General features: G+C 40.7%; 1 protein-coding gene across 8 annotated transcripts in view; it reads left to right on the top strand.

Annotated features, from left to right (window-relative positions):
• The window catches only part of LOC309336526 (contactin-4), a 525,279-nt gene that overhangs the window by 293,699 nt on the left and 203,986 nt on the right, over nucleotides 1–27,594 (top strand). For all 8 annotated transcript variants that reach the window (XM_081852419.1, XM_081852424.1, XM_081852423.1 and 5 more), the window contains 2 exons: nucleotides 15,572–15,698; nucleotides 17,424–17,599. In XM_081852419.1, coding sequence (XP_081708545.1) covers nucleotides 15,572–15,698; nucleotides 17,424–17,599 — 303 coding nt within the window. Of the gene's footprint in view, nucleotides 1–15,571; nucleotides 15,699–17,423; nucleotides 17,600–27,594 lie in introns of those variants that run through there.

Below are 27,594 nucleotides of genomic sequence, written 5' to 3'. Positions count from 1 at the left end.
GTGGTTTAGACCACAGCGCAACCCGTGTCCTAATTACCTAATTAGGTAAAATTAGGTAATTATTAGAATCCAGCTGTTGTTAGTTCCCCGAACTAGGGTGAGATGAGGGGATAAAGTCAAATATCAGCCTGTGCCCATTGAAATAATTGTTGCAGGCCCATTAACTCTAATTCTGGCCCAGGCCTTATTCTCAGCTGACACACTGTAAGTTGGATCCAGAATGTAGTTTCCACTATGGTCACACCCACACCTTAAATTTAAAGCACATTGCTTCCCCCAAATAATTGCGGGGATGTGTGTTGTGGAATAGTAAATTTAGTCGTTCAGTAGAGACCAATGTGTGTGCTAATCTGCTCTGTGCTAGTAAAATTGCGTCTGAAACAGGAATGAAGGAGAGCCAACGCAAAGTGCTGGAATGGAAAAGAGTCAACAGCTTGCTGCCCAAACATTTTGAAAACAGGTGGGGTGGGCATCCTGTTTGCTTGGGCTGGAGTGGCTGGAGCAATAAGGTTTCAAAGCTGCCGCCCCCACAGCATCACCTCTGCCATTTACTGGGACTAGGTGGTGGCAACATGGTCAGGTCAACATAATGGAGCCAGTCAGTGCTTCCACCAGTAGTCCTGTGCCAACTTGACCTCACCACTGTGCTGCTCTGTCTTCACACTTCTGGTAAGGAGACTTAGTTCTTTCATTTGCCATTATTGTGTCTCACATTGGATGTGGAATCAAGAAACTGGAAAAGTGCCTCTGTTCTGTGGCTGAGATAGAGATGCTATTGGGAGCTTGCCCTCCAAGTCTGAGAAAGGTAAGAGAGGCCAGGAGGGCTCAACTGCAGCCTGTTATTTCCTCTTCATCTGTATCCTCATCTTGGAGGTGTGAGGGGCTGGTTGAGGGGTCACAATAGAGGTTGCACCTACCAGCTAAAGGGAGGAAAATGGTGCAAAGCAGAAGCTGGCACAGACCGGTGACACTTTGCTTTTGCCTGGATTAGGGTCACACTTCCAATGCTCTTGAGACACTTTTAAGGAGCGGCTTTCACAGAGTTCACGGTTACCTCTTGTGTGTATATTGCCAGGTTGTCCCTTTTTATGTACCCTAGAATTGTATCAGAGATGGATGGTTGCCTGATCAACCTCACTGAATTCTGCCCCAGAACAAAGCTATGACATGGCATCATTTAGTGGCAGATTCATGCCTAGGGACAGAGCAGCCAGATGAATTTCTTTCCTGGTGTATCTCATCTCTTGTCATAGCCAAAAGGACATTCTCAACCTATGCTTTCTGATTTCACCTGCTGTGCGTTTTGTGCCATTTGTATTTTGGGAGTTCAGTGCTTAATACCATTCAGGTTCCAGATTGAGCACAGGGAGCCCCTTACTTCAGATATAAATCAGTTTCAGGTTGCTGCCTCCTGGTCCCAAGGAAGGAGGTGTCGCTAGTCATGCCCGGAAATAAGTTAAGAGGCAACATGTCCCATTGTCTTATTGCTCAACATCTTTTAACTGCATAAAATCAGTCAGTTGACCTAAGATACAGGCATAACTTCATTAAAACTGAGTAAGGATTGAGAACTCTTCCCCTTAATGCTTACATTTAATTCCTTCTGAAAATTAATTCACACATCACTGATTAAAAGCACCGGTTACCTCTGTTTTCACACTTCAGCTGTATCTCTGACATTCTTCTGAGGTTAAGGTACAAGTGTGGACAAGGCTGTTGTTTATTTTATAATTCGAGAATAAAAGCAGATTATAACTGCAGCAGAGGACTGAAGATAAAAATGCTGTGTCCAAGGTAAGCTGCATATATTTAGAAACATTGCCACATCAAGGCAACACAAAAGTGTTTGTGATTGTGGTGGTTTTATTAATTTGGCAGCAGAGTGAAATGACTGCTCATGTGCACCGGCACTGTTATAAGATTGTCATCTGGTTTTAAATTGCCGCATCTGCAAAAATCACTTTATAAAGCCGGGCCTCCTGTAGCTGCAGACAAATTTGGGAACTAAATAGCAAGCGTATAAATAAAGGGACTAAATCAATAAATCAATGCAGCCTGCTTCTTTAATTGTGAAGTGAAGCACAGGAGGACTCTTCTGTTTTGACAAGTAGATCGTATGAAATGTCAGCACAGTTGCTTAGCAGTTATCCTATTATGATACTTAAGGAAAACACGGAGGCAGAAATGCATGGAAGCTGAAATGCATAATAAAATATGCCAGGACATTTACCCTTTAAAGTTTTTAGCAGGGGTGGGGAAACCTGTGGGCCAAGGGCTACATTGGGCCCTTTGACTAATTTAATAAGAACAGTGAAAGCTGCCTTAGACTGAGTTAGACCATCAGCACTGTTGACACTGGGTTTCATTCAGCTCTTTCCATGCTGTAACTGGTGACGCCAGGGATTTAATCAGGGACCTACTGAACTATGGTCCTTCCCCAAGGAAAGTGGTGGTGGGGAGCCTGGAGGGAGAGACAGGGATGGGAGGTAGAAATCCAAAGGTAACAAATGAAGCAAGAAAAGCAAGGTCCAATCTTTCATTTCATACCTCTCACAAGAGGAATTTTTGTCTCCTGAAATAACCTAATGGGCTGATAGGAAGAAGGAAAGAGAGTATCCCCATTACTGTTTATCTCGGTCCTGGAGGTGCTTTTGAATATGATTAGAAGGGACCGGTCAGTTCGGGGCATTGAGGTCGGAGTGAAACAATATAAACTGAAAGCATTTGCAGATGACTTGGTACTAACATTACAGGAGCCAGTTTCTAGCACAAAAAGAGTTTTGGATTTAATATCTGATTATGGTCGGGTGGCGGGATTTAAGTTGAACAAGCAAAAGACTAAGGTTTTAGCTAAGAACCTAACGTCTACAGAAACAGATGAGTTTTTGAAAGAGACAGGATTAAATGTGGTTAAAAAGGTAAAATATTTAGGGGTGTTCTTGACTTCTAAAAACTTGAATTTGTTCAAGGACAACTATGAGAAATGTTGGTCAGAAATCAAAAGGGATTTGGAAACTTGGACAAGACTAAAACTTTCCTTGTTAGGCCGAATAGCAGCTATAAAGATGAATGTTTTGCCGAAAATGTTATTTTTGTTTCAGACCCTGCAGATTGTGGACAAAGTGGTATGCTTCGAAAAGTGGCAGAGGGATATTTCTAAGTTTGTTTGGCAGGGCAAAAAGCCCCGAATTAAGTTTAAAATACTAACAGATGCGAAAGAAAGGGGGGGATTTGCCCTGCCAGACTTGAGGTTATATTATGAATCTGCAGCCTTCTGCTGGTTGAAAGATTGGTTTTTGTTAGAGAACACTGATGTCCTAGATCTGGAAGGGTTTGATAACGCTTTTGGGTGGCATGCGTATTTGTGGTATGACAAGGTTAAAGTTCATAAAATGTTCAAAAACCACATTGTTAGAAGAGCAATCTTTATGGTCTGGACAAAATATAAAGACTTATTGGAGAGTAAAACACCAAGGTGGCTTTCACCGGCAGAGGCCAAGGCACGCAAGAGACTTAACATGGAGGCCTACTGGCCAAAATATTGGGAATTAATAGAAAAAGATGGTGACAATTGGAAGCTGCAGAGTTTTGAAAATGTAAAAAGTAAGGTGCGAGACTGGTTGCATTATGCCCAAATTCGGGAAATTTTCAAAACAGACAAAAAGGTTGGGTTCCAGGTGGAAAAATCGAAATTAGAGACAGAATTGTTAGAACCTAAAGACAAATTACTTTCAAGAATGTATAACTTGCTGCTTAAATGGAATACACAGGATGAGACAGTCAAATCCGCCATGATAAAGTGGGCACAGGATATTGGACATAACATTATGTTTGAGGACTGGGAAAGGTTATGGACCACCGGATTGAAATTCACGGCATGTAGTGCCCTGAAAGAAAATATTATGAAAATGATATACCGGTGGTACATGACCCCAGTCAAGCTTGCTAAGATATACCACCTGTCTGATAATAAATGTTGGAAGTGTAAAGAGGCGGAAGGGACGTTCTTTCATCTCTGGTGGACATGTCCGAAAGTGAAGGCCTTTTGGGAAATGATCTATAATGAGTTAAAAAAGGTATTTAGATATACCTTGCCTAAGAAACCAGAGGCCTTCCTTCTGGGCATTGTAGACCAGAATGTGTTAAAGAAGGATAGAACTTTTTTTATGTATGCTACAACAGCAGCAAGAATTCTCATCGCAAAGTGTTGGAAGACACAAGATTTACCCACACTGGAGGAATGGCAGACGCAGTTGATGGACTATATGGAACTGGCGGAAATGACTGGCAGAATCCGAGACTTGGGAGAAGAAAAAATGGAAGAGGACTGGAAAAAATTTAAGGACTATTTACAAAAATATTATAAGCTGTATGAATGTTAAGAAAATGCACTTTTTAGGAAATATTAGCCCCAGCAATGGTAATTAGGTGAAATTAAAATTAAGGCACAAGAAAAGAGAGGTGAAATTAAGAAAAATCTTTATTGCATTACGTTTTAATCACAATATATAAGATTATGGTTTACAATAGCTTTGATTTTGGTAACATGAAATTGAAAGATACAATAATGAATTGAAAGATACAATAAGTAATGAAATAAGATAATAAATAACTGAAGATTTTGTATTATGAACATTGGGTTATAAATATATTGAAAAGGGTAATGTGACAAAATGAAAGATACAATAAGTGATGAAATAAGATAACAAAATGCTGAAACTGGTATTATAAATAATGCAGATTCGGGAAGATGTGGGGAAGTCCAAAAGATTCTGTAAAAGAAATATGATTTATGAAACTTTTGTATTTTATTTTTTGTTTTTTTTCTATTCTGTAAAATTAATAAAAATATTTGATTAAAAAAAATAAAAAGGAAAGAGAGTGAGAAGGGGCTGCAGAGAATGGGATGGTTGCAAAAAGAGGGAGGGAGAGATAGATGATAGATAGATAGGTGATAGATAGATAGATAATAGAATCATAGAATTGTAAAGTTGGAATGGATCCTGAGGGATCCTGAGTCCAACCCCCTGCAATGCAGGAATGTCAACTTAAGCATCCATCCAACCTCTGCCAGAATGCCATGTTTGGCACCACGTACCACCATCATGCAGATACGGAAAAAAATTAAGCATTTTAAGAACACCATACATTATGGTATCTGAAGAAGTGTGCATGCACACGAAAGGTATCTGAAGAAGTGTGCATGCACACGAAAGCTCATACCTAGAACTAACTCAGTTGGTCTTTAAGGTGCTACTGGAAGGAATTTTTTTATTTTGTTTTGACCATACATTATGAAATGCAGTTTCCCCTCATTCTCTGCTGTCACTTAAATTAGTTTTCAGGCCTTTCTTTTCAGAGAAATTCATCAGACTGATTATTTGCAACCATCTTCTATCTAGCAGGAACATCAATTTATCTACAGAATTAGCAGCAACTATTTTCTTATCCGCAAATATTTGTACATTGATTCTGCCTAAACCCTTCTTTAAATAGCAGGGTAGGAAGTTGTTGATTACTTCTGATGGAGTGTGAGGGCTATGTACACATCAGCAGCTAACACACAGTAAGGTCATTTCCCCCTCCCTCCCCGTTACATTTCAAGTTGTTGTTTTTATGCTGCACACACCAGAGAGTAGGTGTGCATGTCTTCAACTGATGCACATTACCAGATTGTTTTCCCCACACTGAAATTGGTCTCTGCGCATGCACATCCTTTCTCTTTGATATTGCAAACCCCATTTGTCTTATTAATTCCACCCCCACCACCAGATTCCAACATTAGAAGTAAACCCACATACCCTCTGTCTGGGGTTATACATGTTCTGGAAGGAATTATTCCCTCAACACAGAAAAGTAGCCTACAGATGCATGTGTCCCAAGCAAGAGTGATAGTACCTGATCTCACTTCCACTGTGAGCACTGTTGCTGCTTGTCAGGCTTTGGGAAATCGTCTTTCTCCCCTGTGGCCATAAATGAGCAGATCAAATGAAAGGAATTCTTACCAGTTAGTTTCTTTGATAAACACAGCGAAGGACGAAATAAAGTGTCTACCCAGAATGGCGGTGCTCCCAATTTAGCACTACGTCACTCCTATGTTTTGTAATCTGAGTTCGTACCCTCTGTGCTTTCTGTTCTGAGACTTTGAGCTCTTCTCCACCTTGGGCTGAGCGGAGGAATGCTGTCCAGAAACTGTGAATCTGTTAACCCTCTCTCTTCCAGTGTTTCTTCTCCTAGCTGTTCCACATCCAGTATTTCCCAGCTTCTGCCTTCTGAACTATGCCCCTCTGCAAACCACTGTTCCAAATCTATACTGTCTTTTTGCTTCTGGGAAGATGCAGGAGCAGGGAGAGCAGGAGGCTCCCACCATGCCTCCTCAGTTCAGCCCCCCTCAGCACGGTCCCTGACACTGCTGCTGCTGCTTTGATTATTTATTAGATTTATTACTTGCCTTTAACCATAAGGTTGTTGGAAGTGCAACAGAAGGGTTCATTTAGGAAGTTAATATGCTGACAAAGAGTTATGATTGGGTAACAATAATGCAGAAGTACAATATTAACATAATTTACAGTTAGACAAATAGGATAGGTCCACATATATACACGTCAAATAATAGGGTTTAGAGGTGTGGCTTCAGCACATTTCAAAAGCTATATACTAGGATCACATCTTGCACAGGGGTTATATTCTGGTGGGATAATGTGTAAACCATGTCAAGTCAGAACGACCCCACACATTCAGTCTTACCTGATGAAGCTGGTGCAAGATCTCGTGGGGTTGTCCAAGATCTTGTGCAGGCCTTTTGAGCTCGTGCAAGAGTTTCCCATAGCCCATTGAACAAGGTGGAGGTCTTTACAGCTCTTTCTGTGGTGTGAAAACACAATGCAGAAAGAGCATTTTAAGCTCTCTGTCTTGCTTTCTGGGCTCTGGGAAGCATTTGTGCAGGTTCTGAAAGCTCTACGAATTCTGTATCCAGGGCAGGTCAATTCTGTATCCAGGGCAGCTGTCTACCAACTCCACCTGGTACGCAGGCTGAGACCCTACCTGCCCGCGGACTGTCTCGCCAGAGTGGTGCATGCTCTAGTTATCTCCCGCTTGGACTACTGCAATGCGCTCTACGTGGGGCTACCTTTGAAGGTGACTCGGAAACTACAACTAATCCAGAATGCGGCAGCTAGACTGGTGACTGGGGGCAGCCGCCGAGACCACATAACACCGGTCTTGAAAGACCTACATTGGCTCCCAGTACGTTTCCGAGCACAATTCAAAGTGCTGGTGTTGACCTTTAAAGCCCTAAACGGCCTCGGCCCAGTATACCTGAAGGAGCGTCTCCACCCCCATCGTTCTGCCCGGACGCTGAGGTCCAGCGCCGAGGGCCTTCTGGCGGTTCCCTCAGTACGAGAAGCAAAGCTACAGGGAACCAGGCAGAGGGCCTTCTCGGTAGTGGCACCCGCCTTGTGGAACGCCCTCCCATCAGATGTCAAAGCGATAAATAACTACCTGACATTCAGAAGACATCTTAAGGCAGCCCTGTTCAGGGAAGTTTTTAATCTGTGATATTTTAGTGTATCTCTGGTTTTTATGGAAGCCGCCCAGAGTGGCTGGGGAAACCCAGCCAGATGGGCGGGGTACAAATAATAAATTATTATTATTATTATTATTACGAAGATCTTGGACAGCCCCTTTTGATGTGTCCTGTGCTCTCTTGTTTTTTAAAAAATCAGCCAAATATGTGAAGCTGCAATTTCAGAAGTAAAATCCACGTAAGCTGTGATCTTACTGTGTAGTGAAGGGTCTGGACCCACCTCTGTATGGAGGGGGTTCATAGCTTAGGTGCCACCACAGAGAATGCTATAGATGGTACTCCCATGTAAGTATTGATAGGATATTACAGCTTTAGTTCTCCCCCCCCCCCATATTCGGAAGACTTGATGTAGCTGACTAGTCTTAAAAAAAAGTCACTAATTTTACTGAGTGATGCTCTTCAGCTGTCTTAACCATTTTACTTCTTAATTTTCTAGAAGAGTTACTCTTCCCAAGGTTCATTTTTGTCTTACAGAAATCCAGAGTCTCAATTCAGTATGCCTTTCTTTCCATTTATATTATAAAAAGGTATCTAAAATACTGTAAATTCCCTGAGCAGAAAACAAGGACATCTTTCAAAAATCATTTACACTGGATATAATCCAAAAATATTCTTCAGTTTAGTTATTAGCTTTCCCCCAAAGTGCAAAATATTCAATTAAGCCTTCTCTCAAATTGGCCATAACTTTCAATTAACATAAACCAAATTTCATTTTGCTAACAATATCAATCAGTGCATCTAACGAAGAGTTACAGCTGAAATGGTTCACCTGCTCACTTACATTTAAAGACTGAGCTTTAGTGTGTGTGTGTGTGTGTGTGTGTGTGTGTGTGTGTGTGTAGGTGCGTGCACGCGAGCACACACATTGCAGGTTTTGACTGAATTAAATGTACGAGACTATTTGCTCTGTCTTAAATGTGTGTGCATAATTTCTTACTCATAAGCAGCTCCAATTTATAGAGCTCTGTCCCAGATAAAATTAACCCTTATGACTAGGGATGTAAGAAGGCACCTGATACCATTATTCCTGTATTCAGAGTGTGCTACAGCATTGTTTCCATTCCACTGCAGTTCATATTCCACCAAAAGCTATTTTATTCATCTCGCTGTGGCAAAACGACATTGTCATTACATTATTCCACCCTCTTCATTTCAATTCAAATGGAAAGGGTGGGGGGCATAACCAATTATGTACTGCTTGTGAAGTGAACACAAAAACAGCAACAGCAGCAAATACTGATTGTATTTACTTGATTGAGATTCGTTCTGGATATGGAACAAATAAACGAGCACTAGCAATTCCCAGTCCCATTTCCATCAGAGTTCTCTGAAATCCTTACTTATGACTAAAGTGGACCTCACAGGATAAACATGTGCCATAGTCTTAATTTTCTTTTCAATGACAAGCACCCATAGAATAATAAAATTGTAGAATTGGAAGGGACTCCAAGGGTCATCTAGTCCAACCTCCTGGAATGCAGGAATCTCAGCTATAATAATAATAATAATTTATTATTTATACCCCGCCCATCTGGCTGAGTTTCCCATCCACTCTAAAGCATCCATGACTGTTAGCCATCCAGCCTCTGCTTAAAAACCTCAAATGAAGGAGAATCCACAACCCCCTGAGGGAGTCTGTTCTATTTTACAACAGCTCTTACCAGCATAAAGTACTTTCTGATGTTTAGTTGGAATCTCTTTTCTTGTAACTTGAATCCATTGGTTCAGGTCATACCCTCTGGAACAGGAAAGAACAAGCTTGCTCCATCTTCCATGTGACAGCCCTTGAGATATTTGATTTCAACTCCCTCAACCTTTCCTCATAAGGCTTGGTTTCCAGACCCTTGATCATCTTGGTGGCCCTCCTCTGCACATATTCCAGCTTGTCAATATCCTTGTTATATTGTGCCGTCCAGAACAAGACAGAGTCTCCAGGTGTGGTCTGAAGGACATGTCAGTAGAAAGCAGATATTAAAGTCCGGTGGGCTGCTTATTGCTTTCCCCTGCAGCGTTATTTTCTACCCAAAATTGTTGCCCCAGCTGCTTTTCTGACCGTGGGTGGAAAATATATTGCATATGAGAGGTAGTTGTGCCTCCTACTTGCTCTTGCTATTGACCCACTCTTAATTGTAGAATGCAGGAGGGTGAGTGCAGAACCACCACTGCAGAAACCCCTGAGACCACCAATTCTTGTCTGTCCTGTGACAGGCCAAAAAGGAAGTGTGCTCTAAGCATCCCATACATAGGGGGCTTCAGAACACAGACTTACATAGACCTTTCTCCAAAATAACCAGAAGAAAATCTGGGGAGATAATTTGGGTGGTTTGTCTGATTTAAATGTTGTGATACATGGGTATGTTTTTACTAGTCGTGTTGTTGAATATCAGGTTATTCTTTCCTCTATGCTGTGTGGTGCTGCTTTTCCATCATGTTCATTATTTCGCTGAAACTGTCTGTGTTCATCACATAGTTGTCAATTTTAATTTTTAAGGAAATAAAACACATGCGGTCACAGGATTGCAGTTTCTATGCATTCTCTGTCTCTGTGTGGCATCCAAAACACAAATTTGTATCATTCATTCATAGCTGAGTGTCTGAATTATTTGCTCCAGATGGCCAACAGGTGCGCACTGTGTAAGACTATTGTATTTAGTGCTGATTCGCACCATCTGAGAATTTAACCCCAAAATGGGTAGAATAATGCACAAGCTCTTTTCTTTCTAAAGGACTGTATCGGCTGTCGACTAAACAGATTATGAACTTGGTTATCTCCGCTATACAGTGGTAGTAATTAAAAGGGCTGGGGGGAGGGGAGAAGAATAACCAGTTAAATAATGATAATTGTGCATTGTTGTCATTTCCCCATTTCCCCCTTTGTTCTGCTTTTATGCTGACAGCTGCTCTCAGAATTTCTCATTTTCTTTAGCCCATGTAATTTATTTTCTTCAAACCTAGTAATATTTTTTAATGGGCTCTTTTTGTCTTGCTGAGAGAAAGAACTTCATTGTTTAAAAGACAAATATTAAAAGGTGCCTGTTGCTGGCATTTTCAAATGCAGATAGTGACCTGAACTGCTGAACTGTCATCATCATTTTGATGTAATTTCTCCTGCCCTCACAAAAAAACAAAAACAATCTACATGTTTGACATAAGCTAATTAACTTAATACTTTTTTGTACCCCAAGTTCTATGTGCGTGATTGCTATTTCTTGAGGGGATTGAAAACACAAATGGACATGTCAGAAACAACCATATCCCTGCATGGTTTACACTAAAGTTTTGCACTGCGTTATGCAACTTTTTACTTTTTCTGTCTTACCCAAGCTAACTTGTTGAATGTAACAGTGACAAATCCCAGCACTACTGGACACAAGAATATAAGAAGAATGCTGCTGGGTCAGGTCAAAGGGTCAGGTCATCTAGTCCAGCATTCTGTTGCGACTGTGGCCAAAAAGATGCCTAAGGGAAGCCCACAAGCAGGACCTGTGTTCAACACCACTTCTCCCACCTGTGGAGGGAGAGCATAGCCATCATGGCCCAGTAGCCATCAGTAGTAGCCTTATCCTCCATGAATTTGTCTAATCCCCTTTCAGAGCCATCCCAATTGGTGGCCATCGCTACATCTCGTAGGAACAAATTTCATAGTGTAACTTTGTGCTGTGAGAAGTGCTTTCTTTGAATCTTCCAACATTCAATTTCTTTGGATGGACCTGAGTTCTGGTACAGTCGTACCTCAGAAGTTGAATGGAATCCGTTCCGGAAGTCCGTTCGACTTCAAAAACATTCAGAAACCAAAGCACTGCTTCCGATTGGCTGTAGGAAGCTCCTGCAGCCAATCGGAAGCCATGGAAGCCCCATCAGATGTTCGGCTTCCAAAGAACGTTCGCAAACCGGAAGAATCACTTCCGGGTTTGCGCCATTCGGGAGCCAAAACATCTGAGTACCAAGGCATTCAGGATCCACAGTACAACTGTATTATGAGGGTTTCTCCCTCTCCACTTTGTCCATACCAGGGATAGATTTCTGCATGTCTTTCAGTGCCCACTTATTCTACCTTTTTTCGTAGCTTAAAAGCCCCAAATGTTGTGTGTCTCTCCTTACCTCTGCAGCCACAAAGCAACTGGCAATTGTACCTGAGCTTTATGTAATGATGTGTAGTTTCCTGGCTTCTCTGTTAAGTGTGGTGTTGGCTGATTTCCAACTCTCTAGTAAGCAGACCAATTTTAGAGATAAATTGCATATTTAAAAATTGCAACAATTTCAGATTTAAGCTGTTTTAGAACCCTCAGGTGTAAGCATTCAAGGACTTGCTAAGTGTAATTTGTCAGTTATCGTGACTTCATTATGCCACCTCTGTTTGCAGCTTAGTCCTGCTTAACCCACTCCTAGTCACAGTACTTGAAATTGCAGTTCTGTTACTAATGAAGGTTTTATTCCAAAAATCACCACGCAGTCTAAACATAGATCAGATTTCAGGTTACATGGTTCAGTGGTTCAAAGTAGAGCTCGAAGGTAAATGGGGAAGACACAAGCTAGGGTGTTGCCTCTACGCCTGACAGACACATCCCTTTGCCCTGCTTTTGAAGACTAGGGTGGGTATAGGTATATGTGCATTTCAGGTCCTGAGCAATAGGACTGGGAAAGCAAGTTGGTCTTCTTGTGAGTAGGCTGGGGATCCTTGTATAGTAGTGCATCTGGCACTATATTCTTGAAGATAGGACTTTGTTCTGCTTAGCCGGCTGACAGTTCAACTCAGGCTCATGTGCCTTCCTAGTTGCTGGGGCAACCTAGCTCACAGAATGTGGAATGATTGGAGGCTCCCATGACACCTCCACCTCTGCTGAAATGTCCTGCAATGGAATATCTCCTAGAGCAGTGTTTCCCAACCTTGTGCCTCCAGCTGTTTTTGGACTACAATTCCCATCATCCCTTGCCACTGGTCTTGCTAGTCAGGGATGATGGGAGTTGTAGTTCAAAAACAGCTGGAGGCACAAGGTTGGGAAACACTGTCCTAGAGTACTCAGACCTTTGCTAAGTCTGTGAAGCCAGTCCACTGTACAATTGGGGTCCATGTGTCTCCCCAGTTACCATGGAGCTCATGCTATTAGGAGGCAGGTTGGGGACTGGTTCAGATAGCTCTCCCACCTCTGCTGGGATGTCCGACATCATCAGGGCAGAAACATCTGGTGAACTACCCACCCTCACCCCACCCTCAAACTCAGCACTCTCATCCCATTCCTCCTTGCCCTCTGGCCAGTCATGCCAAGAGGTCTCCATGGGCTCATCAGGACACATCCCTGTTTTTGTACTGCTATGAGGAACTTCAGCTCTGTATCTGGATCATAACATTAGACCTGTTCACGCATATATTCACATGGACTGTGGGGTGATCCCACATCCCTTTGGGACTGTGTGAATAAGGCAGCCCTTAGGTGGGGCGAGTCACATAAACTTTCCTAGTTATTTGTTGCTTAGTCTAGGAGGGGTCCGTTGTTGGGAATTAATACAGTGGTACCTCGGGTTAAGTACTTAATTCGTTCCGGAGGTCCGTTCTTAACCTGAAACTGTTCTTAACCTGAAGCACCACTTTAGCTAATGGGGCCTCCTGCTGCTGCCGCGCCGCCAGAGCACGATTTCTGTTCTCACCCTGAAGCAAAGTTCTTAACCTGAAGCACTGTTTCTGGGTTAGCAGAGTCTGTAACCTGAAGCGTATGTAACCTGAGGTACCACTGTATAGGGAATCTGCTATTGTGATGGCTTACCATACCAACTAAAAACCTTTTTGGATTTGCAGCATTCCCCCCTCTCCTTATCATGTATCGTCATAATTGTGCAGTGTGGCACATAAGTTTGGGAATGTTGCTGGATAGCAGGTGTGGAAACTTAAAGATTAAGGTAGCATCCTGTGTACACTTACTTGAGAGAAAGCTCTGTTGAACATGGTGGGATTTAATTCTGAGTAACCATGCATAGGATATTGATGGGAGATGTATCTCCTCTTGCAACATTCATGGTGCCAAGTAAATTCTCAGGTATGCGTTAGAGAGCATGTTAGTGGTGTGGTGTTGAGACCTATTTCTAGTCATATATTCATACATTGCTGAAATATCCTTCCAAAGGTCATAGCAAGAGTGGAAGTACATCCAGATCAGTTTTGATAATAGTTATTTTCATTTACTTTTCTCAAAATCACCTTGAGCCTTTCTCCAACAGACGTTTTTGTTATATTTCCTACATCTCTTTCTATCCACTTCAGGACTATTATATTCATACAAAAGCAGCTTAGTGGTCGTTTCTGTGACCCATTGACTAAAAGAAAAAGTATCTACTTTCATATTTCAGCAACATATCTCATTGTTATATGTTAAAACCTTTGCTCTTGGAAGCTTCAGGAATACTATACTTTTCACAGTGATGAACTATGGAACATGGATGCTCAGTCCTGTGACTTCTGCTGTGTGAGGGTTTTGTTGTTCTTTGATATGCAGTGCCTTCCACCTTTTGTCATTTCTCGTTGCCTAGTAATCACTCATGTTTTCCCACTAAAATAATAAGGCATACAGATCACTTTTGCATTTTAAAACCATTTATTCCCAACTGTGTCATCATATCAAAGCAATGATCTACCTTCCTCCTTTTCCATTAATGAACTCCGTTTAACTCCAAAAGTTTTGGCTCAAACTCACTTCAATCAAAGAAGTGGACTGTGCAAGACCCTTAACATTATTACCATCCATGGCAAATGTTTACCATCTTTAGTTAGTTAGTTAGTTAGTTAGTTGATTTTATAGCATCTAGTCCGTTTCTGTGAACTAACACTACTCTTCCCTGTCCCACATTTTATACTTCTATGAATTTACAGAGGCTTATGTTGGCATTTCAGTCAGTCTCTGTTTTCTGTGGCCAATCAGGACTGTGCACTGCTCAGTCACTCTTAATCCAGAAGTAAAGTGATTTCCATGTGTGCCAGGGTAGAAAAATCATGTGACTGACATTTCAGTATTAGGAAATCCCCCTCCCTCCTGTTGTTATGAGGGCAACCATTACAAACGGTAGGATGGTACAGAGGGTTGTTCAGTTGAGAACTCAAGTGTTCAAAGACTATATGTAGCATGAGAACATGGATTGCTCTGCCTTGTACACCTACTAAGGCAAACCTGTCCCAGCAGACAGCCACATGCCGGTTTTGCTTACGACCCGCGTATAAAATCCAGTGTTTACCCTGAATATCCCAGTTGTGACCCAGATTCTGTTTTCTTTAGGGGGGTTTATTGGTTTATCTGTCCATTTCTTTATTTAGGAAATTACATACCGCCTTTCACCATAAGGTCACAGGGCGACATACAGCACATTAAAACACATCGATAGATATTCTAAAAGCGATTAAAACAGAAATACAAGACAAGCACAGCATAAACTAAGAAAGAAATAAAATAGTGAGTGACACAATCCAAAACTATCCACAGACAGGTTACACATTGCCACCTGCCTGGTGAAATAGGTACATCCTCACCTTGCTTCTAAAAAGATTTAACTTTGAGGCAAGGTGTGCTTCAGTAGGAAGTTTTAGAGCTGCCACTAAAGAAGCCCCGGCTACGGGCCCCAGCACTACTTATTTCATCCATTTTTAGGACTACCAGGAAGGCCTCCTTAACTGATCTTAAAAAAAGGGAGAGAAGGTTTGGGAGAAGGCATTCTCTCACATACTTGAACCTCAGGCTGTTCAGTTTTATTTAGTTTTTAGGGGCGCCCTTCCCCCTTGATTCCAAACCTCAAACTGAGGCAGGGTGGAGCGATACTTTTAATTTTGATTACTCCTTATTTATCCATTTATATCCATTCTATTTTTCCTCCAAGGAGCTCTCGTAACTGAATGTAAATTGGATGTTACACTTCAAACTGCCAGATTGTCTTCCTTATAAGCAATAGTAGGTTGGTTTTAGTTACATGAAATATACGTGAATTTTATTATTATGTATACCACAGATGATAACACGCTGCACGGACCAGTTTTCATCCAGGAACCAAGCAGTGTCGTTTTTGCACTGGATTCTGAGGAAAAGAAAGTCAAACTCAACTGTGAAGTGAAGGGAAATCCTAAACCAACTATAAGGTTTGTTGAATATTGATCAACTTTTTTGGAGGGGGGACACAATGTTCTGTTGCTATGAAGAAAGAGAAGAAAAATCCTGGCACTATACATGTCGGAGGAAAAAAAACTCCAGTAAACTGAAAAGAAACTATCAGGTCTACATTAATGTTTTTGCTTTCCAAGGACCAGCCATATTCACTCAATAGCAGCATTGAAAAAGCTTGTGGGACTGTGAAGAGGCTCATTTTTATTATGTCAAATGATTTCATAAACTAGGGTGTAATTTGGGTGATGCACAGAGTAACTGCATAAGGAGGTAAAAGTGGGTTTTGATTTCACATGTTTGAGGAAGGCTGTGGCACTCAGAAGCTTATGCCACACAATAAATGATAGCCTTTAAAGTGCCAAAATACTGTTTGTTACTAGCATGCATGGCAATGGGTTGGACTAGATGATCCTTGGGGTCCCTTCCAACTCTGCAAGTCTATGATTTTATGCCTAACAAGTATTGAATTTGTGACAACTTGTGATGCTTTGCATAGAATTAAAATCTAAAAGTTAATGGGGAAAGTGATGTTCAAAGAGCCAATGGAGAAGGTTAATAAGAGGAGTGACATGATCATAGTAATAATAGGAAAGAGATAAAAGGGTTTTATTTTCATTTAATTCATTTGTTTAATTTGAATACTGCCTTACAATCAATCTCTTGAGGGGAAAAAAGAGACTAGGCAGGAAGACTTGGTAGACAAAAGGAAAGAGATAACAAAGCATGATAGCATCTGGACATTCTTCTTTCTGTGACTTTAAAAGGAAGGTCAATAAAGAAGAATTTTATTGTTCCTAAATAATCTGAATAGACTTGTTTATTGAGAAATGAGGTTGATATTCTGAGCAGTAGATCTAAAAAATTATAAAGCATCTGTTTTGCAGTGAGGGAATATCTTTGGACTTAATATGGGGTATAAAGTAGTTTATAAATAGGGAAGTTAATGCATGGTCAGTAGATTGTAACACTGAAATAATAGCATTAATAGCAGATTTAAAATGCTGTGTGTAAATGTGTATTAAATTCGCTTTATAAAGTATTCTGCTTTAAATAGTAAAGATTTTCCACCAAAGACTATAAATATGAAAATATTTTAATCCAAACAAATTTTAAGCAAAATGTTTGTTATATGAGTGTTATGAAAACAACAACAACAACAAACAACAACTATTTATAGGGCCTAAATTGAAATAAACCCACTCTGGACCTATTTTAGAAATTTATGGATTTTGCCCTGGGAAAATCAATTTGGGGTACTTTTCTTATCCTCTAGGAATTTCTGTGTTTCTATTGTATTATGTTTCCATCCCTCTGCTGTTTATACATTATAATTTAAATAAGAAGAGGTAATCAATGAAGGTGTTGGATACAATAGACCTTTCCTTAGTGTGGGGTGTTGGACTAGATGATTTAGCCCTTGAGCTGTAAGATTCTGTAAAAATAAGTAATCACCCAGAGCATCAGCTTCAGTAAAAGCAGTACCACAAGAGTGATGTAAACATAAATCAGGTTTGTGACTGACTGGTAAGATTACTTATCAGGTTAAATGTTTATATAACATTTCAGATTTATACAGGAAAATGTGCTTTCATGGTACTTAGGAAATAAAGAGAAGGTCATTTGTTGTATCTCTCTCTCTCTCTCTTTCGCTCCCCTACCCCCCCAAGCAAAATTCAACCACTTCCACTTTTGTACCATAGGTGGAAGTTAAATGGAACCATTGTTGACATTGGTATGGATTACCGCTACAGTGTGGTTGAAGGCAGCTTGTTGATCAATAATCCCAATAAAACTCAAGATGCTGGAACATACCAGTGCGTAGCAACGAACTCATTTGGAACAATTGTTAGCCGAGAAGCTAAACTACAATTTGCGTGTAAGTAGCAACAATATCATATGGTAGATATTACTTTGTTACAACATAATGTTGGGGGTGGGGCTATTAAATTGATGTCTCTTTAAAGGTTCATATATACATAGCTCCATTTAGAATGTATCTTGATTCATAGGATGTGTTATTTAATCTGTAAATAAGTAAACATTTTGATAGGTCTGTTTTAGAGAGAAAATTAAAAAGAAAAAAAGTGTATGTAGTGAGAAATGATTAATAATTTGTGCAATATTAAGGATGTGAGAGGGAACCAAAGGCAGGGTGACCATCAGCAGTGCAGAAATGAGGGCAAAATAGCATTTGTTCATGGCACTGTTAAGTTTTCCTCTCATTGTAAGCAGTGTGGGGAAAATAAGAGGGGTGGGTTAAACCACAGAGCCTAGGACTCGCCGATCAGAAGGTTGGCGGTTCGAATCCCCGCCATGGGGTGAGCTCCCGTTGCTTGGTCCTTGCTCCTGCCAACCTAGCAGTTCAAAAGCATGTCAAAATTAAAATAGATAAATAGGTACCGCTCTGGCGGGAAGGTAAACGGCGTTTCCGTGCGCTGCTCTGGTTCGCCAGAAGCGGCTTAGTCATGCTGGCCACATGACCCGGAGCTCCCTCAGCCAATAAAGCGAGATGAGGGCCGCAACCCCAGAGTCGGTCACGACTGGATCTGATGGTCAGGGGTCCCTCTACCTTTACATTTAAATCTACCTGGAGCTAGCCTGGATCTCTCCCATATGATGGATTTGGATCTTCAGAGCTGCCATTGGCAGGCCTCCCTTTTGGTTTTTCGAACCTCAGCCTTCTTTTGTTGGTGTTGGGCCAGAGTATTGGAGATGTCCACAGAAGCAAGGAGGGGCGAATCTAACATCAGATCATCTTTCTCTCCTGACACTGTTTTGTTAGCCTAAGTGCATCAGTTTTCAAAACATTTTTATGTTTCAGAACTTCAAAAAGGCAAAACTTACAGTGACTTTTTATAATGTAGTGTGAGATCTAAAAAAGGCTGTAGATTACTCAGCACTGCTGACTGTGAAAAATGGCATTTGTCCTTCAACTTTATACGTCACTTAACATAAAACCAGATTAGTTGTCTGCAAATGTTTGTTGTCCGTTCTGTTCTGAACTCCTGGATGACACCCCCCATGTTTTCGGCTGTCATATAAGTCTATCAAAGTTAATTAATTAGTCAGAAGGTTTAAATCAATTTTTTACCCCTGCCCCAAAGACATTTAGGCTGGAATCACATGTATACTTACAAGGGAGAAAACACCACTGAAAACCGTGGTAATTACTTCTGAGTCAGCATGCTGAGGTTGTGGTATCTGGTGACTGAAGACTGTACTCTTAGGTTGTTTTGATTTGCCTTACTTTAAAGAGCATGGCGTGATATTACATAAATATGAACATACAATAAGCTATGTACTTAAACCTGTCTTGATTACTCATTTACCTCTTTCTTTTTAGTAAAAAGCATTGCTTATACTGCTCAGTTTAGCCGTTTGAATTACAGTATTAATCTATTCGGTACTATGTTTTAAAGGATACTAGCAGTTAGAAGTAATTCATATCAAGATTCTTGCTTGTGGATGTGACTTGGCACATTATTTTGGCAAATCTTTGTTTGGAACGGCTGCATTGGACCATGAAATGGAAATTTAAGTTTTGCTGTGTTTTGTTTTAGAACCCTGCTATAGAGTACACCCTTGGGATAGGTTTTGGTTTTGTCTCAAACTCTTCTTCCTCAAGTCTGCTTGTCCTGGTTTTAGGGTTTCTAATCATCATCATCTAAATCTGATGAAGATGCAGAAATAGCTTAGGATATCATAGTCTTCTTTTGACATGTATTCTGTAAAGTACAGTAGTACCTTGGGTTACAGACACTTCAGGTTACAGACTCCGCTATCCCAGAAATCATACCTCGGGTTAAGAACTTTGCTTCAGGATGAGAACAGAAATCGCGTGGTGGCTGCGCGGAGGCAGCGGGAGACCCCATTAGCTAAAGTGGTACCTCAGGTTAAGAACAGTTTCAGGTTAAGAATGGACCTCCAGAACGAATTAAGTTCTTAACCTGAGGTACCACTGTATTCATAATTTCCCAAAGTATGAAAAAAATGATAGACATGTGTGCCCTGGATAACTTGTGGATTTGGGCAGGGACATTCTTTCTGCTCTTAAATCATTGTAATTATTTATTATTTTACACATTCATGCTCTTTCTCTTTGGAGAAACTCATTACAAGTTGATTTTCAAAAGTTAAGCAAAAATCACATAATAAATAAAAAAACAAAAATCACATAATAAATCACATAATAAATAAAAAAACAAAATCCTGAAGCAAAGTTCTTAACCCGAGGTATGATTTCTGGGATAGCGGAGTCTGTGTATCTGAAGAAGTGTGCATGCACACGAAAGCTCATACCTAGAACTAACTCAGTTGGTCTTTAAGGTGCTACTGGAAGGAAAAATTTTTTTATTTTGTTTTAAAAAAACAAAAACATCTAAACTACAAATCAACTACTACCACCACTACTACTGATAATAATAAAAAATTATTTATACCCCGCCCATCTGGCTGGGACTCCCAAGCCACTTTGAGTGGCTTCCAACAGGATATTAAAAACACAAAGTGTTCAGCTAAAATGTTTTTAACATCAGGCATGCACATCCTGTTTTAGTTCCCTTCACTAAAAGGCTAGAATTACTCAGGTAAGACACTGTTCAGTATGGCCACCATTATATATATATATATATATATATATATATATATATATACACGCACACACACATGGGAATATGAATCAGTTATAGACATCTGCTTCACCGCTTGCAAACACACGAAGGGCTGGTTGTTGTCCTATGTCCGTGTGTGTGTGTGTGCGCGCGTGCGCACGCATATTCACTGGAATTGATGCGTATAATTGCCTCTTAAGTGAAACATTACTAAGTTTCATAGAACATACTTTTTCAGTGAGCTTCCTGTTTGTGCCCTGTCACCATTTCTCTTCCTTGGCCAGCATTTTATTTATGCATTTGAATTATGCTGATTATATTGATGCTGAAAATTAAAATTGAAAATTAAAACATAGAGCAAAACAAAAGCCAATTTTTATGTCAGGCTTTATTGAAAAATGATCGGTGAAAAGTAATAGCTATTGGGAAGACAAAGTATTATATTTTTCAAAATAATTTACAGTATAGTATCAGCTGCTTATATACTGATGGTGTTTGTTCAATGACTGAAAACGTGCTCTTCTTGTGAAACATAGGTAATGAACAGCTTCTTGGAGACTAATAACTTTAGATGCTGGTTTGTCAGGGAGATTGCTTCATAAATACTTCTTCTTCCTCTTGAATCCTGGTTCTCTCCAGTACCTCAGACATCACAAATCAAATAAGTTCGCTATTCATCAAACTAAGTTTCTATACAGTGGTACATTATTATTCAAAGCCAACTGCTTTGAAAAGATTTTGCTGTCATCATACCATGTGAGAAAGTTCCACACCAGCCTGACCATATATTCAAGCCACACAGAAGATGATAAAATGGCAAAAGCCATTAATTCAGCTAGGACTTGGCCACTTACTTAAACGGTTCACTGAGCTTAAAGAGCAATAATAAATAGCTAAATCATCCAGTGTCAAAATAAATGTGGGGGATATTGAATTGACATCAATAGGAGGTGCCCTTTTAACTACTGAACTTGGCAGGTTTGGAGATTTTGCTCTTTGTGTGTGTTGATTTGTTTTGTAATAGAAAGAAAGAACTTTGAAGATTGTGAGCATGCTACATTAAAATATGTGTTTTGTTTAATTGGTATGTCATTGTAGACCCAAGAAAACATCTGGACTATAATAGAAGCTTTGATAGATGAGCAAGCATAAGCTTGGCTTGACTGATTTTTAATTAAGGAGGTTGCCTTAATAAGCAAAGTTTGTTCTTTAGCAATGAAGTGGCAAATGGTGACTTTCATACCCAGCACCTTCTTAACATTTATATCAAGTAAATGTCAGACACATCACTCACATTTTGATTTGAAATAGGATGAAAGGAATGGGGGGCATGTTGTGTTTGGGGGCTTTTTAATTTGTTTTGTTTTTTCTCAAAAATATATATCAACTTATTTTGTCTGAGATGGCAAACAGAACTGTCTAGATTTTGAAATATCCTTGTTGGATTTAGTTTATTACACATCATTTGCTTCTAAAAAGCAATAGAGATGTGCATCAATTTTAATAATGTATTCTTTTCAATTCCAAAATGTATGTAATTCTAATAGAATAAAATGAACTGTGATGGACACTTCATGAAAGTCCAAGCTGATTTCAGAGCACAAAGCCTCCTTCACTGAAGAAATGCTTTCTTTTTGGTTTTGTGCGAAGGAGAAACCTCAAAATACCACCCCCATACTAGTAATTTGATGCACCACTAAAAAAGTTCATTTGACTTCAGTAGCTCCATGAGTTTCTATTTCTGCCAGTACAGTACAATACTATTTATCCTGAATCTTACTTTGCTACTCAGGGACTTCTGTATTGACTGTTCTCGTACTTGCAGCCCTTGACCTACTTGTAGATTCAGCGGCTGCTCCATGCTTTGTTTCCATCATACTATAAGATATTTATAGCATGGCGAAATATATTTATTTATAAGATATTTATAGCTTGACTCTTGGAGGTTCAGTTAGTCTATCAGTCAGCACCTTTCACAGTTCCTCCTTTAATCTCTACCACCCATTATGTTGTTGATGACCTCTGCTTTCTTCCCTCTGATGCCGCATTTTAACTTCTGTGGCAAATTATACCCATCTAGTTTGGAGATAAAAGGCTGTCATTATACTCAAGGGTTAAATTTGAATACAAGGGCATCATTAAAAGATGTTGGTTCTCTCTCTCCCTCTGTCTCCTGGTTAAGGGCTAAATTATTTTTCATGTAGCTTATTCCCTGCAGATTAAACTCTGAAGTAGCTATTTAAGCTCTTGAGGAGGTCAGAGTGGATCAGCAATTATTCCTGAAATATGTATTTAGGTTACAAACTGATTTTGATAAAAGTGCTGTATATGTGCCCTCAAATACTTGATATGTTATAATAATTAACATTTCAAATTTTCCTCATTGTTTCTTGACATGCTTTAAATTTTTTTTACAAAAGTAAGGAATAACTAATGAGATGTGGATTGATGATACTTTTAAAAAAAAACACACCTTTGCTTGCAGTTGTAAAGATTCACAGAATTTAATTCTTCATAGCATGGTCAAATACTCATTGACTAAATCTTCCTATATCCATAAAATTGTAAGGTTGTCATCACTCAGCCCCTGTTGGAGGATTTGTAGTGCTTCATCACAATCCTGGATTTGCATGCAGTAAAATTGTACAGGGTGAGGAGGAGAACCTCAAGGGACTTAATGTGGGTGGCGGCGGCAGGGATTTGGCAAGTTGAGTGAGAAGGGGCTTAGCCCCTAATATTAATATGTGAATGAAGTAATTCAGATTATGCTGTGATGGTTTTCCTGGATGGGGAAGCTTAGCATGGCACTGTTGTTTTCTGCTGGATATTAGCTTGATAGCTTAAATAAAGGACATAAAGACATTGGGTGATATCCAGTTGTCTTCCTCCACTGATGGAAGGCTGTTTGATCGGGTGGAGGCTTCCATTAGTGGAAAGGGCAGAGGCATTTTTTGCTGATTTCCCCTATTTCCTTTCTAGCCATCTGTCCCTGGTGGTTGAGGACACTTCAGAACAGCAAACAGCGTGATAGTGGTGCAGGAAACTGCAGGGAAGAGAGAGAATTGGCAAAAATCATCCCCCTCCCCCTTTCATGGAAGCCTTTGACATTTATCCACCGGTGAAAGAACACAACTGGATGCAAGCATTGATTTATTTTTTCGGAAACAAAATTCTGCAATCAGTTAGGCTACTTAAAGCATTTCAAAGTCAGTAGGAGTTAAGCAGCCTAGCTGTTTACAGAACTGCAGCCTAAATCAACAAGGAACTAAGCCTATATCTGTAAGTGGGCAATATGCTGTTCATCCTATTCAGAAAGATGATCTTCGGGGCTATGAATTATTAACACATAACCGAGTAGCAAAATAAATAATTGATCTCCTAAAGTGCTGTGCAGCCTCCTCTCCTTCTGGTTTATTACATTTATTTCTTGTCTTACAGGCACCTGTGGTGTTGGTTGGTACACTTTGATCCGTTTGCTTTGTGCTTGTGGCCATGAAAAAATCTGGTTGTTCATAAATTTTAGTTCCTAGTGCATGGGTTAACCTTTCAACATTTGGGTTGGGGGGAGGGGGGTGGAAGATCCTCCCTGGCTGTGTTTCACAAGGGCTTGTTGCAGTTCATCGTGAGGCTCTGGTGGTAGATTGGTTTTGAGTTAAGGGAGAGCTCTGAGCCACTTTGATCATTCCATGCTGTCCAGTGCTTTTAAAGGGAAGCACCAATTTGTTTTGCTCTGGCCTGACCTCTTGGCTGCTTAGAGGAAGTCGCTCCATAATATCATGGGAATTAGTATATTGTGGCAGTATTGCAGCAAAGCCTTTCAGGGGCCCTATAGCTGTGTGCCTTATCACTCGTGGTGATTATTCATCAGGCAATGGTGCTCTACGTTTTTTAAAGCATATAGCTTTCAGTTGTTCATGAATCTTTCAGTGGAAATTTGTTTCATGTTGGTACAAAACTAAATCAGATTTAGGAATAGATTTTTTAAGAAAAGAAGGAAAGCTTATGCAGGGGGTTGAGGTAAACTTCTGCACACACCATGCTTCTGTGAGTTGCAAGAGCTCAGTCATAAGAAATGGGCAGTGGCCTTTTCCTCAATGGCTGGAGGAGGCGACAAAGAAAGAACTGTGTGAGTGGAGGGGGGCCCTTTCCCCATCCTCTGGATGCTCTGGGAAACTCAACAAACCTACTGCATCTCGAACTGGGCGTGGAGAGTGAAGAGGGACTGCCCGAGGAAGGTACCATCCACCTTGGGCCTGTCCATAAAAAGCAAGCCTGGAGTGAACAACTGGGGTGATATCCACTGTTTCCAGGAACCCGTCTCATTGTGAGACATTTGTGGGTGAGCAGAGAGTTTGTTTGACACCTGGGTGAGAACCCAGAGGCTTAGAGGGAGTGTATGCCAAATGGAAAATGAATTAATATACACGTGTGTGTGTGTGTAACTTTGTAACATTTTTCTGTTGTTGTTTAGTCGTTTAGTTGTGTCTGACTCTTCGTAACCCCATGGACCAGAGCATGCCAGGCACTCCTGTCTTCCACTGCCTTCCGCAGCTTGGTCAAACTCATGTTAGTAGCTTAGAGAACACTGTCCAACCATCTCATCCTCTGTTGTGCCCTTCTCCTTGTGCCCTCAATCTTTCCCCACGTCAGGGTCTTTTATGTAGCTATATTTTGGTAACTTGTCCGTTGTTGATTTAGTTGTTTACACCGCTTAGAGATATTTTAAATATATTAAGTGGTATAGAAATTAAATAGCCAATAAACATACAGTAAACCTGTAATTCCCACCCCTCACATGTAATTCCCGCCTTGTATGTATGTTAACCAATCAGCATTAAGTTTCTTTGTGTTTGTATCAACCAATCAGCCACAAGTACACCTGTGGCAATGTTTGTAATATTCAATAAAAGAGAGTTCCCGGGACTTTCCCGGCAGACGCCTCATGACACCCACTACTCGTCTGTCGTGATTTTCATTCCTACACTGGTGCCTGCCCCTTTCTCCCCCAAGCCATGACAAGGGCACATGGGGCCACAGGAATACACACAGGGTCTGTGTCCCTTTGGAGAATAGAAGACACAGCGGAGACTGTCATGCTTTAAGAAATAGGGTTTATTCGCCTATTTACACCTTCAGTCTTCATGGAGGAAGTCCAGATCTTACATCATGCACATTTCTGGAGACAGCAGCACAAGTAACCTTCAGGCTGCTTTCCTCAAAGATGGATCCCATCCGCCCCCCCCCCCCTTCTTCCCAGAAACCCCTTGCCCTCTCCCAGAGCAGTTACCCTGGCAACCTTCCAAATCTCCAGGGTCCTTGTCTTGTTAAAGACCCTCTATGGGCCCTCAGTGGCTCTCTATTGTTCCCTTAATGGCCCTAGCTTGGTCAGACTACCCAGGCTACCCTTTGCATCTTATATTTCTCGTTTCCCGCCCCAAATAATCACAATCCTATAATTAATTAATTTCTATGTTTCTCTTAAGTCTACAACAGTATTTTCTTTTCTCCCTGAAGAGAGTTGTAGCACTAACCCATTGGTTCCATTTGCCATCCTGCTACTCAAACCATCCAAACAAACCTATGTTTGTGGTGGGGAGGGGCGTTCCTTTAGATTCAAATAGTCAGAATTAGGCCATAACCCAAAGTTTGGTTGACTCTTTTTGGACTGCAAATGTTACTTGTGTCATCATTACTTTCAGGAAATGGTTATACTATGTAAAGGTGAAAGGTAAAGGACCCCTGGATGGTTAAGTACAGTCAAAGGCGACTATGGGGTTGTGGCGCTCATCTCACTTTCAGGCCGACAGAGCTGGCATTTGTCCATAGACAGCTTTCCGGGTCAGGTGGCCAGCATGAATAAACCCCTTCTGGTGCAATGGAAGCCAGAGCATACAGAAACACTGTTTACCTTCCCACTGCAGCGGTACCTATTTATCTACTTGCACTGGTGTGCTTTTGAACTGCTAGGTTGGCAGGAGTTGGGACAGAGCAACGGGAGCTCACCCTGTTACGAGCATTCGAACCACCAACCTTCCGATCGACAAGCCCTAGGCTCAGTGGTTTAGACCACAGCGCCACCCGCATCCCCTATGGTTATACTACACCTAGTGATCATGCTGTGTGATTCCTCCCAAGTGAACTCCACTTGGACTCCCCCGTGGAAAAGATAAATAATAAAAATGGTTACCCGTAATTAGGAAAATACTTTTTAAAAGTTAGTCATAACATTTGTTTATTTATTTACTGGATCAACAAATGCCATTATTGTTAAGGGATGCCTTCTAATTCACACAGAAAAACAAATAACTATGCATTTTGTTCTGAAGGATAAAATTTGTATGTCTCATACATAAGTACTGATGAATTGGAATCCTGGCGCACAAGCAACCAAAGTATACAGTCTCAGAGAAAATAAGTGAAATGTACTTGATATGCAGCAGATATTGATCCCATGTAATGATACCTTTGAAACAACTTTATTATCCTGAATGATTGACATTGGATCCTTCATTTTATTTGATGGATGTTGCTGCCGTAAAACGACAGTTGTTCATACCAATATTATTGAGCTGCCAGAATTTGAAGGACTGATTGATTGAAAAAGCCACTGGACTTTTTACTATTTTAAAACTAGTGTGATTCAGAAGCTAGGTAACTGACTCGGGGACACTCTGAAAAATTACATTTCCCTGCACAAAGATTAATCTCAGACCACATGGATCAGGAGAGTAGATAAGCATAGTGACTTCACTTACTGGCTTGGCAGTCAATAGATTTGTGTTGTCATAAAAAGAGTTATGTCAAACCTTATATTTCAGAGTATTCACTTATTGCTACTGTTTGTTTCCTTTGTGGAGATGTATGAGGTGATCATCAGGAATGACTCCTAATAATCCATTGCATTTTAGGGTCATGTTGTAATCCTAATTTAGGTCATTTGGATTACACCCCTGAGCTGTAGTGGATTGGAAGAAGCACACAAATGTCCGACAAGCAGGAATGGGCGGTCCTGGCAGTATGTGTCAAAGGGAGAGGAGGAATGGGAGGAGATGCTGAGACTGTTGGCAAAAGGGTCTGAGTAGTTGGCTAGGAGACCCCCACCCCACCCAGCTGCTGCTGGACATTCAAGCAGTGGAGGGAGAGTCATGCAAGCCAGCCTCCAGCCCACATGCAGTGAACCCTGCCAATATATTCAGCAAACATTGAGCTAACCAATGGCTTGCCAAATTCAGTTCTTGTTCTGGTTGCATTTTTGGTACGT

The sequence above is a fragment of the Podarcis erhardii genome (assembly GCF_964252035.2).
Source record: "Podarcis erhardii genome assembly, chromosome: 2".
In the NCBI taxonomy this organism is placed as follows: domain Eukaryota; kingdom Metazoa; phylum Chordata; class Lepidosauria; order Squamata; family Lacertidae; genus Podarcis; species Podarcis erhardii.
The sequence above is the reverse complement of the archived record's forward strand: the minus strand, read 5'-3'. Positions and strand labels throughout refer to the sequence as shown.